This window comes from Phyllobates terribilis, unplaced genomic scaffold (genome assembly GCF_046119375.1).
Source record: "Phyllobates terribilis strain yellow unplaced genomic scaffold, ASM4611937v1 Scaffold_2__4_contigs__length_985480577, whole genome shotgun sequence".
In the NCBI taxonomy this organism is placed as follows: Eukaryota; Metazoa; Chordata; class Amphibia; order Anura; family Dendrobatidae; genus Phyllobates; species Phyllobates terribilis.
In genome coordinates this window covers 181,877,913-181,890,174 of record NW_027362762.1, presented here as the reverse complement: position 1 = coordinate 181,890,174, position 12,262 = coordinate 181,877,913, and the positions used below count along the sequence as shown (strand labels likewise).

General features: G+C 42.1%; 1 protein-coding gene across 2 annotated transcripts in view; it reads left to right on the top strand.

The window, feature by feature from the left end:
- LRP1 (LDL receptor related protein 1) overlaps positions 1-12,262 on the top strand; it is a 385,437-nt gene that overhangs the window by 73,889 nt on the left and 299,286 nt on the right. For both annotated transcript variants that reach the window (XM_073663345.1, XM_073663344.1), the window contains exon 2: positions 3,951-4,073. In XM_073663345.1, coding sequence (XP_073519446.1) covers positions 3,951-4,073 — 123 coding nt within the window. The remainder of the gene's footprint in view (positions 1-3,950; positions 4,074-12,262) is intronic.

The window sequence follows — 12,262 nt, the reverse complement described above, 5'->3', positions numbered from 1 at the left end:
TAGTTCTCCATACAGAATAATGGGCCCCACATAGTTCTCCATCCAGTATAATGGGCCCCACATAGTCCTCCATACAGTATAGTGGGCCCACATAGTTCTCCGTACAGAATAATGGGCCCACATAGTTCTCCATACAGTATAGTGGGCCCACATAGTTCTCCGTACAGAATAATGGGCCCACATAGTTCTCCATACAGTATAGTGGGCCCACATAGTTCTCCGTACAGAATAATGGGCCCACATAGTTCTCCATACAGTATAGTGGGCCCACATAGTTCTCCGTACAGAATAATGGGCCCACATAGTTCTCCATACAGTATACATGGCCCAACATAGTTCTCCATAGAGTATAATGGGCCGCACATAGTTCTCCATACAGTATAATGGGCCGCACATAGTTCTCCATACAGTATAATGGGCCCCACATAGTCCTCCATACAGTATAATGGGCCCCACATAGTCCTCCATACAGTATAATGGGCCCCACATAGTCCTCCATACAGAACAATGGGCCCCACGTAGTCCTCCATACAGTATAATGGCCCCCACATAGTCCTCCCTCCACAAGGTATAATGGCCCCCACATAGTCCCTGGCATCATCACGGGCTAAATATAATCACCCTGAGGGCCAGATTTAGCCCATGGGCCAGAGTTTGTGTGTGTGGTATAGACCCAGCCTTAATGATGGAGATAGCACAAAGAAAGTTTCCCGACAATGACATCCACATACCAGTGCAAATGTTCTGGAGAACAAATGACACATCTGGATCTCACACAGACATAAAATCCAACATCCGTATGTGCGTTAGTACAATCCCTAGTGATCACGGGCGTCCCTGTTGTTTGGGTCACTAGTGTCAGTCCAGGACAAGAAGACTACAATCAAGAGATAGAAAATGTTAATGCAAATGAACATCCTTACACGAAGTCTGTAATTCCTCTGTGGTCAAATTTTGGAAACACCTTGTAGTGTGCCCTGAAGCGGCTAATGCGGATCATTAATCCTGTGCTCAACCATCTCAGTATAGTTTATATCTTCGTTAGTAAACATTAGCATTTTATGTTTTAGTCAGTGTTCTATCTTATAAATGTATGTAGATCACAGATGCCCCGCCATCTTCAGCCCTGGTGTATTGTTCCAGGGTTGTGGTTGAAAAGCGCACTTTATGTTCAATGTCACCAGGTTTTATACAGGAGCTCCATTTGTGACATTGTAATCTGTCCCTGATAGTGTAAGAAAACAACCCCGGAGTGGCGGTGGAGGAAGGTTCACGTACTCTATCCACATTCATGCGCTAGTCATTTATCACTGGGCAATGAATGTGTTACAGTGCATTATTGATAAGCCAGGAATTTCATAAACAGCAGAGATCATAGAAAAACACTTTAAAGTAGAGCAAGTCGGGAGGTCATGGTTTCCTGGGCGTGAATGGCTCCTTTTACAAGGGTCTGCACTGCAGGTTTTGTTTTTGACTGTTAACCTTACACAGGATTTATAAAGTATATTAAGAAATATCCTTTTATTGCGCCACATTTTTCACTGGCGCCTAGAAATCGTAGAAAGTTTAGTTGCAAAAATGTGAATTTTATGAATTAAAAAAAAAAAAAAAATAGCTTTCAGTACGTACTAGAAATACTCAAGATCACTGAAATGGGTTGACAGATAGAACTAAAGACCTCCGAGCTTGTGCGGCATCATGGACGTCCAGCTGATTTTCCTGAACATTAGGCTTTCGTTGGTGATGAACGTTATCTTCAAGCTTTTTCACGGTGTAAAACACAGCACACTTAGAAGTCCTTGTTCTGTGTATCCTCAGAACCTCTCCTTATGTAAAGTTCTCTGCACTAGATGTGTATCTGTCCCCTTTAGGCTACTTTCCCACAATGAGTATTTGGAGAGCTTTTGACGTTGGAGAACTTCTGCACCTATTAGGTAAATTAGGTCACTTGCGTTTTTCATTCCTTTTTTTTTGTGCATTTTTTTACATGCCTTTTTGTCATGTTATTGATTTTGTTTTCTGTCTCGTTGGTGTGTCATGCTTTAAATAAAGCTGCTTTGTTTTTGATACTTCCTGATTTTTTTACTTTGACACAACTTTATTGATATACTTAGGTGCGAATTGCATGCATTTTTGATGTGGTTCCGCTTCTGACGCACTAAAAACGCAAGTGCGTTTTTAACTGCGGATTTTCCACATCAAATGCAAGTCTATGGGGAAATTCTACATTGAAAACTCAGCGTACCCAAAAGAGAAATTGATATGCTGCGGATTTGAAATACGCACCGCAGGTCAGTTTATGCTGCTTTAAAAAGAAGCTCAGTGGCCATGAGATTCTATAAATCCCATCCACTTTGCTGGAAGTGTAAGATGCCGTGTTTTTGACGCAGCAAAAATACGCACCAAAAGCTCATCGTGGGAGCGTAGACTTAAAAAGCATTTCCAGACAAGAGGTTCAGTGGAATGTATCATCAAAAAATGATCTGTGGGTTAAATCGGCTTTTTACACTAAATTTTCCTCTTTTTTTTTTTTTTTTTAAATTAGATGTTATCTTCTATTTTCCATCTAAAGAAAACAAACTCCCAAATCCCCCAAATCATAAAACTGAAAAACTGAAATTTTGCAATTTCGCACTGGCTCCCAGGTCTATTGTTCGCTTCATACTTCCTGTTCTGTGCAGAAGATTTCTCAGCAGACTCATTATCATTACAGACTGGATTATGATAGAAGGTAACACCTCATAGTAGGTAACCTAGGATCTATCTTTCAGAGTAGGTCACGTTAAAGCTCACTTCCTCTCACACCGGCGCAATGACCTGTGCCCGGGTTAAGTCTTGCCCAGTTTATTCTTCAATAGCAGGAAGTAAGAGTCTAATGCTAGCCCTGGAGACAAGTGTGAAAATTGCAAGATTTTATTTTTTAATATAGTGATGTGAAAAAAATATATATTTAAACATAATTATTTGTAACTTAAAACCTTTATTTAAAGAATAGTAAAGTTGATGCAAATTGAACTTACTCGATCAGCCACGTCAGTAATTTGTGGCCGCTGACAGTAGCCACCTCCTACCTTGATTAGCCGACCTGGTGTGACTAGAAAAATCTGAGTTGTTGCATGCACAAGTAGCAGTAAGTTATTGGGTACATAGCTGACCATATATTTTATAATGGGCCATATTGAAGTGGTGACAAGGAGTGAATCAACCAGTAATAAGGATTCAATGTCTCTGAACGCTAAACACCCATGGTAACCAACTTACTATATGTCCAAGATTAAGGTGAACAACTAGTCAGGGAGTGGTAGATTCATAACAGTAAAGGATCATATAAAGTGCTTTACCCATAATAAAGTGCCCATGCAAGGTCCAGAGAAGGTCCCCAACGCGTGTTTCGCGTATGCTTTTTCAAGGGATGTCCTTATGCCTTCAACTCCTTGAATTTTTCTGATCTTCTGTTGGCAACCTCTTTTTACCATGTTTATAGTATTTTGTTTCATTGTTATTGAACATCATAATAAAATAATACATTTTTAACATTGTGAATACAACACTCCAGTCTTTGAGTTTTATAGGTTTAGGGTTAAGACCCAAGTCAGATTTGCCAGATACAACTTGATTTTTTATGGTGATGAGCGGAAGGTATGGTGGTCCTTATGAAGAACCAATACTCTCGTGAAATCACATGGCTTTAAAGCCAAATGTAGATCTTTTAACTATTTGCTTTCAACAGCTAATTAGTGCAACAATAGCCCATGTCTGTGAGGAAGGAGATCTGACATGTAGAATGGCTCTGGTATGTTGATGGCTGTAAACTACAACCTTTTTATACCAATTACTAATGTCCTTGTAGATTTTCATGTCCTGATATATTTTTATATTGCCTGTTTTTAGTTGTTCTTTTTTTTACCTTATTTCTCATAGATAATAATATATTGTTTTTCTTTTTCCAGCTCCAAAAACTTGTAGCCCTAAACATTTTGCCTGCAAGGATCAGGCAACGTGCATATCAAAAGGTTGGAGATGTGACGGCGAAAAGGATTGTCCCGATGGATCTGATGAAGCTCCTGAAATATGTAAGTGAATGTTATATCAACCATGCAGAAATATTCCTTTCTCTCCATATGCAATTAGATTTCCTATTTGGTGGTGACAAAAGTTGTCTGACAACAGACATTAAAGGGAACCTGTCACGAGAAAAAACACTATTAACCTTCAGATATGGGGTTAGTCTGCAGGTTACTAGCGTTCTGAATCTGCCCGGCGTCGGCACTTTGACCCACACTACCGGGAGGAAATTAACTTTATCCCCCTCCCCAGCAGCGTTCCAGTTTCAGTCATGGGGGCGGTGCCGGCGCAGGTTCAGTCACTGCTCTGTGTATAGAGAGCAGCAACTATAACCGTGCCCCCGGCGCTGAATGACAACAGCTCATCATTAGATCCGGCTGTCAGTCAGTGCCAGGGGCATTGGCTGTATGATTTCAGCCATGTATGGTAGACATCCTAAAAACTGTGGCATTTCAGAGAAAAATATACTTTAAATACACACGTGAGACTGGTCCGACAAACGGGTCCCCGGTGGTTTCTCCTTGTTTGTGGGCAGGGTGAAACAGCGGGGCATAAATTACAACTGAAATGTATTCTAGATTGCGACTCGCAATCGCGAAACTGTATGTTTCTTACACTGGCACAGGCCAACTAAAATATATTCGAAATTCATTAAAGTGGTATTCTCAAGTTGTCTCTTAAGTAGCTGAGGAGCAATGTATGATTTTACAAGATTTATAACAAAAGCTCGTCAGAAGCTGAGAGGGAGGTGAGCAGATAACTGCCCTATAGAAGTCAGTGGGCTGGAGAGAGGTGGCTTGGGTGTTAGGAGTTAACACCTCTCCGGGAATATAACTACTGCACACACTCTGCCAGGGTGTGGGCAAGCACTAGTGTCAGAGCTCCATAGAAACCAGCTGTGCACTATTAAAGATAAAAGTTGCCATTGCAGGAGGATGACAGCAGTTTGGAAAGGCATGTCAATTGGAAGCTTACTTATTTTTTTGCTATCTAATTAAAGCAATTTAATAACTTGAAAATACTCCTCCTAAATGAATTTGGTGAATATGAATCCAGTGCACCCTTCATCAAGACTGGGGTACAAAACACAAGTCTGATGAATCGTGGTAATATTGCTCAAATGAAAGCATAAACCAGCTAAGGGCAAGGTACACTCTATGGTAAAAATGCAGACTTTTGTCCTGGGGTATTACTGTAGTTCTGGAGATTAGACAAAGTGCACTTTTTTTGCCAGTTGAAAAAAGCTTCTTTTTTTTTTTTTTTTTATTCATGTGGTTTTAAGAGCTCTAAAGTATTTTTTTATTTCATTCTGTTAGCCAAATACTTTTGCCTTTTTTTAAGTGATACATAAGGCCTAATGTCATTCTTATATTAAGATTTTATTGATGCATCGATAATGGGGGGAGAGGAGAATATGTCAAAATTACACTTTTTTCTTTTTTTTTATTATTTTTTTGCTGATTTTCCCTGTATCAAGGGATGGGATTTTGGCCCCAGCTACAGGTTACATTCAGCTTCCTAATTGCTCTGTAGAACTCATCCCTGTCCGCTAAGTCTAGGAAGTTTTGTACCTTACCGGCACCCGGCATCCATGTTATCTGCAGGATGTGAGGACGAAGCGCTATTATAACTTCCTGGACTGTGTACACATTCAGCACTAAGTATACATCTATCAGGAAGGCAAAGACAGTAATAAACCATCTCTGTGTTCACTATGGCTTCTCTAATAGCCTGGTCCCCGTAGCTGTACAATCTTCATTTAGCTGCTAATTCTGCAAGGATGTGCTAAAAGTCATATGTGGACTTTCCAGATATTTCATACAGTTGTGTGGTCCACAAGGATTTAAAGGGAATCTGCCAGCAGCTTTTTGCTATTTGGTTTGAGAGCAGCATTATGTAGGGCAAGAGAACCTGATTCTAGGGATGTGTCACTTATTAGGCTGTGTGCTGTAGTTTCAGTACAATCAGTGTTTTATCAGCAGGAGATTATCACTAGAAGACTAGGTTTCACATTGCATTCTGAGCACTGCTACATCTACAGCAAAGAAATCAGGGATTCTATGAAAACTGCACCAAGCAGTAAGCGATACATTGCTGGAATCAGGCTCTCTGCCCCTACACCGTGCTGCTCTCAGATTACATGGCAACACCTGCTAATAGATTCCCTTTAAAGAGGAATTGTCACCATGTTTCCCAATACAAACTCCATCTCTTTCTAGTTTTGAAAAAAGTATGTTGTTTTCTTTACCTTTTGCTTTGTTCCTTTCCTCTCTCTCGAATATGTATTTCCTTCTCTTTTTGTATTTTAAGATACAGTTAAGGATCTATTGGAAATTTGTATCATTATTGCACTGATAATTGGATTTGTACATTCATTTATAAAGGAAAATACATTTTTTTTTTAAAACTGAAAAAAAAAATGCATCAGGCTTCCCGTGCTCTATCAGCAGCAGGGATCAGCTCCTCTCCTTTTATATATCCCATATAACACTCTGCGGACCATAAAAGAGCAGATTCTGGCTTTTCTAGTATTAGGAGACCCTTATGTAACTAATAGAATTACTGGTAGGATTTCTATCCTGGGACAAGATTTGGGGGACTTTGGAGGCCTGCACTTTGCAATGATAGCTGTTGTGCTGCACATGAGGAGCTGGCAGTGTATGGAGTCATTCATTAGGAGATACCCCTTAGTCCCACCCTGCCATCATTAAGACTGGATACGAGTTTAGTAATTGGTGGCTGTACGCACCCCAGAGACAGGCAGCGTTTGCGTAGACCTCAGTCCTCACCAGCCCCATTTCACAGTGTCTCATTCATGTTGGGTTGGAGTAAGCGGAGGGCCATAGCCTGCGACTGAGGGCTGAGCACAAAGCCACAGTGTGCTACGTGTCGGCTGGCCGGGAACTACATGTTATGTCAAAAATAAATCTGGGACAACAAACAAACAGACGGCAGCGCTGGCTATATACCACTAGTGTGCTGCGCCACAGTGCACACTTATTCATCAGGGGGCTGCACATTTCCCCTTAGATCAGACCTTCCCTTCTCTTTCCTGTTTTTCTGCCAGTATATATGGTGCTGCTTAAAAGGGTATTTGCAGTTTCAGAAAATGAAACATTTTTCATTCATCTTCTCTTGTTTTGTATCAGTTCTTCAAGATCTCTGCTTGCTGTTACTTTATCGATGGCCATTGCTTACTTCCAGTAAATAAGCATTCTTCCTGGTCATGTGATGGATGCGCAGATGCATCATGGGCAATGGCAGACACAAAAAAAAAAGAGAGCCCCTGTGCAAGAATAATATACGGATCATTTGCAGTCAAATAGCGCATCATAATGCACAAATGCACTTGCCTTTTGGGCTTTTGTTGCCTTTTTGGCTCCTGTTGCCTTTTGGGCTCCTGTTGCCTTTTGGGCTCCTGTTGCCTTTTGGGCTCCTGTTGCCTGTTGGAGTCCTGTTGCCTGTTGGAGTCCTGTTGCCTGTTGGAGTCCTGTTGCCTGTTGGAGTCCTGTTGCCTGTTGGACTCCTGTTGCCTGTTGGACTCCTGTTGCCTGTTGGACTCCTGTTGCCTGTTGGACTCCTGTTGCCTGTTGGACTCCTGTTGCCTGTTGGACTCCTGTTGCCTGTTGGACTCCTGTTGCCTGTTGGACTCCTGTTGCCTGTTGGACTCCTGTTGCCTGTTGGACTCCTGTTGCCTGTTGGACTCCTGTTGCCTGTTGGACTCCTGTTGCCTGTTGGACTCCTGTTGCCTGTTGGACTCTTGTTGCCTGTTGGACTCTTGTTGCCTGTTGGACTCTTGTTGCCTGTTGGACTCTTGTTGCCTGTTGGACTCTTGTTGCCTTTTGGGCTCTTGTTGCCTTTTGGGCTCCTGTTGCCTTTTGGGCTCCCATGCAGTGGCAAAGGTTGCACCAATGGAATGTCTGTCCCTGATCATGGGTAACAAGTCGGACACGTGTGTATCCATCACTTGACCAGGACAGATTTTTTTTTTCTCTCACTGGAAATTGACCATGTAAGTTCCCATTGAATGATGGCAAACGGAGATCTTAACAGCCATAAGGAATCAATGTAAAAAGCAGTAGAACATTTCAGTCTACCTTTTATTTGAAGACATCCCAATACCCTTTCAGGATGTGTAAATATAGATGTGTAAATAGGTCTCTGCATTGCAAATATTGGTCATCTATGTCAGATCGGTGGTGGTACAACATTCGCTATACCAAGCAATCAGCTTTGTACAGGTCCAGAAATAAACAGTATAAGGAGCCAAGAAACCACAGCGCCATACACTGTGCAGTGGCTGTTTTTGGGTACTGCAGCTCAGATATTATTCACTTTGTTCGGGGTGGCGGGTGTTAGGCTAAGTGCCCATGATGCAGAAATGCTGCAGATTTTTTCCGCATCTCCCTGGCAGGAAAAACGCATGCAGATTTTACATGTGTTTTTCCCGCCAGGTAGAAGCGTTTGTCAAGCGTTTTTGCATGCATTTCTGCATGCGGGTTATCAAGCGCTTTTCCAAGCGATTTTAGCATCACTTGAAAAGTGCTTGACAACTTGGTCACACTATATAAATCCATGCAACCAGCATGGATTTATATAGTGTGACCAAGTTAATAAAAAAAAGAATAAAAATGGTAAAAAATAAAGATTATACTTACCTTCTGATGGCCCCCAGTCTTTTCTCCGGACGCAGCGGTGAAAAAAACGGGGGCCATCAGAAGGTTAGTATAATCTTTATTTTTTATTTTAAATTCTTTTTTTGACAGGTTCTATGGTACCCGAGTCTGGAGGAGAGTCTCCTCTTCTCCAGACCCGGGTACCATCCTCACATTGAATCTCTTAATATCTGCATGTGCACATGTAGTCATGCGGATATTAAGCAATTCGATGCAAGTCAATGGCGGCAATTACGCTGCGTGTCTGCAAAATTAATGGACATGCTGCTTTTTTTTCCGCAATGATAATCCGTAGCGGAAATTTCCGCAGCATGTGCACAGCACATGCGGATTATCATTGGGGACCATGGGGTACGTATTACCAAGCGTTTTTTAAGCGTTTTTGCTGCGGAAATTCCGCAGCAAAAACGCTTTAAAAACGCATAGTGGGCACGCAGCCTTAGACCACAACTGATTGGATAGTGACCTTTCCTAAGGAATGTACTAGTTATATATTTTTGATTAGTGTTTATTGGGGTGATAGGTTACATTTTTAGTGTGTGCTAAAATGTATTTTTTTAGACTCCTCATCTGAACGTGATAGCCTAATTTTTAACATTATTTTTTTAAATGTTGTAAAATGTATTATTTTCTACATAAATGTTTTGTTGCATGCATGTGCAAAGCATGCCATACCCACTAGTAAGGGCTTCGACTAAATCAAAATGTATTAAAAACATATATACATGTATTATTTTTAAAATTATTTATAAAATAATAGAGAAATTGCACTTTTTTAATTTTACAGTTGAAAAGTAAACTTTGATTATCTTTGTAAATATTTATTTTATTGTTTTTGCATTATTTTTTTTGCATCAGGGTGTTGCCTATTTATATAATCGTCTGCCTTTAATACTTGTCCAAAATGTTGGTGATTTTTGTATTTTTCCCCCCAAGAGCAGATAGTACTATTTTTTTTTCTAGTAATTATTTGTATTCCCCAAAAATAAAAAAAATGTGGGGGTATCTCTCCTTTTAACTTTTTAACTCTATTGTTCTGTTCCCGTTATTCCTCCTAGATTTTTATAAAAAGGCAACTGGGTGTTACCACTTTTTTTTTTATACAGCGTCACTGTCATTTGTTGTCAATTTTATTCATACATTTTTGAAACGTACAAGTATATCTTAAAATAGACCTGACAGGAGAGTTGACTGGTCCTCTGTAAGCTCCATTCCACTGTCAGCCGTGACCCCACAGATCAGTTCTCAGTCTGTAAATGTCATCCCAGCTGAGCGCTCCCACAATGATCTTTACAGTCCAGCAGAATTCTTAAATTGCCTTTCTGTGTAGAGCCTGTCTGGGCACTTATTAATATTATTATTAGATGGTCCTCTCAAAATATATTGATTACAGGGAACTTGACAGGTCCCCCATGCCTCCCAAACCACCAGCGTTTGTATCCTCCTGTATAGATTCCCTGCCTTACAGTCCCTTTATACTGTTGTGTCAAACAGATCTTTAGAAAAAGTATTTCTAAAGTGCATTCATCATATACAAATGAATCCTTTGACTAGTCAATGGGGGCGTTTGTGTCCCCAGATTAGTCATCCCACTCGGTATGTTATCACACCCCTATTGGTGATAGTGATAACATGCTGAGAGGGACAAGCATGGGGGATGTGTCAGGTTCCCTTTAAATGTAGTTGCGCAGTGTAAATGCCCAAAAAATGAATATAACAGCATAAAGGCTACATGACTAACATTCATCATTGTGCTGTTCCCCCAGAGATAATTACTATTCAGCAGTTGGGTTTGCATATCTTGGACAATAAGTTCTGCATGTGTTTGTTACCTGCTAAGTGTATTTGACTCGCCTAGGGGGATATGGGGGACTCTGTACATGGGCCTTTACCTTCTTGGGATGTCACGGCAGTCGGCTCCCGGGCCCGTACTCTGGGGTCACTCTTTAAAAGGGGGATTGTTAACAGTTTTGTCTCGTGACGCTCCCGGTAATGAGTACCGGCGCTCCTGCAGACCTCCGGGGGTGATGGGTTTGCAGCTGGGATGTTTCTGCTCCCCACAGGCGGAGCGGTCCCCTGGGGGAGAGTTGATGGAAGAGATGCAGGTGAGAGGTGGCCCGGTTGGGTCAGGGGGAATGACGGACACGCACACAGGGGGTTCGCTTCAGTACCTTTACTGGTGTAGATGGCAGGTACTGTCCAGGGTACTTGATAGGAAGGGTGCACTTCTGGACACTCCCCAGAGAGCGGGTATAAGGCCTCCTGATCTGTTTCTTCCTTTCACTCTGAAGCTTCTGACCAGCCTGAAACTAGGCCTAGCTTCTGTACTCTTTCACTCTCCTAACCTGTATGCTTGGTGGTAAGAACTTTCCTCTGGATACCACTATCCCTGGACGCTGATGATTGTTCTTTAGATGATTGTAGCTTCAGGTTGCCCAGGGGTTTGGAATCCTCCTGGTTTACCGGTTATTCCTACTGGGCATAGAGGACCCTGTAGGCACGGACGCGGTGTCCGGCTTGTGTTCTGGGGTGAGCCTAAGATGCTCCTCTGCCCCCATAACTCCTCTCACTCTTCTCCTTGCCTCCGGCCATGCTCTAGGCCCTGAGGCTTCAGCACGTGCTGTAGACCCTGGCTGGCCCTCAGCACAGCAGCTCACATGCTGCTTCTTCACTGATCTCCAGTGCCAGCACATTCTCTGACTACCTAACTCCACCCTCCAGTGTATATATATCCCTAACAGGCTCCCTCTGGTGGTATGAGGTGGAAGGGTGGAGGTGTCTGTGTGTAATGGGGGCCTCTTGTGGAGAAGTCCGTCCATGCACCCTTTTGGGTCCTGTGGTACCTGTGGTAGCAGGGTGCCACATATCATCTTGCTATGTCACCATCTGCTGGTCAGTATTTGTTTAATGCTCGCTCTTGTTCATTCCAATAAAGTTGGTTCAAACTGGGCGTGGCTTCACATGGCAGTTGGTGGGTCACCATTTTATAGCCAGAGTTGCTGAGAGATAAGGACCACTTGTGCTGGGCTTGTGAAGTTATCAATTTCTGACCAGCAGCAAATGACGTCAGCGGCTTCAGAGGAAGTTACAGTATCGTACCGACAAGTATTATTTCTGTATCCGGGTTTAAATAAACCAAGTCTTGAATTGTACCGACGCTGTGGTTCTACATTCGAGTCTATGGACGCTGAGTCTGCGCTGGTCCTGTCTGCTCCTCATCTTGGATACGGAGGGAGGAAAACCTCACAGCAGCTTATCGGTCAACTACACCTCCAATCGCCTTATGTGGAGACAGAACAATCGTTAATTCACCTAAAAAGTCACCATTGTCAAAATGATTGGGAAATATATCCGCCGATTGTAGAATTATTTACAACACACTTGCTCATTAGTTCACAATATCTAAACATTTTTTCCTATTGTTAAAGGGAATCTTGACAGCAGGTTTTTGCTGTTTAATCTGAGAATAACATAATGTAGGAGCAGAGAGCCTGATTCCAGGGATGTGTCACTTGCTCAGC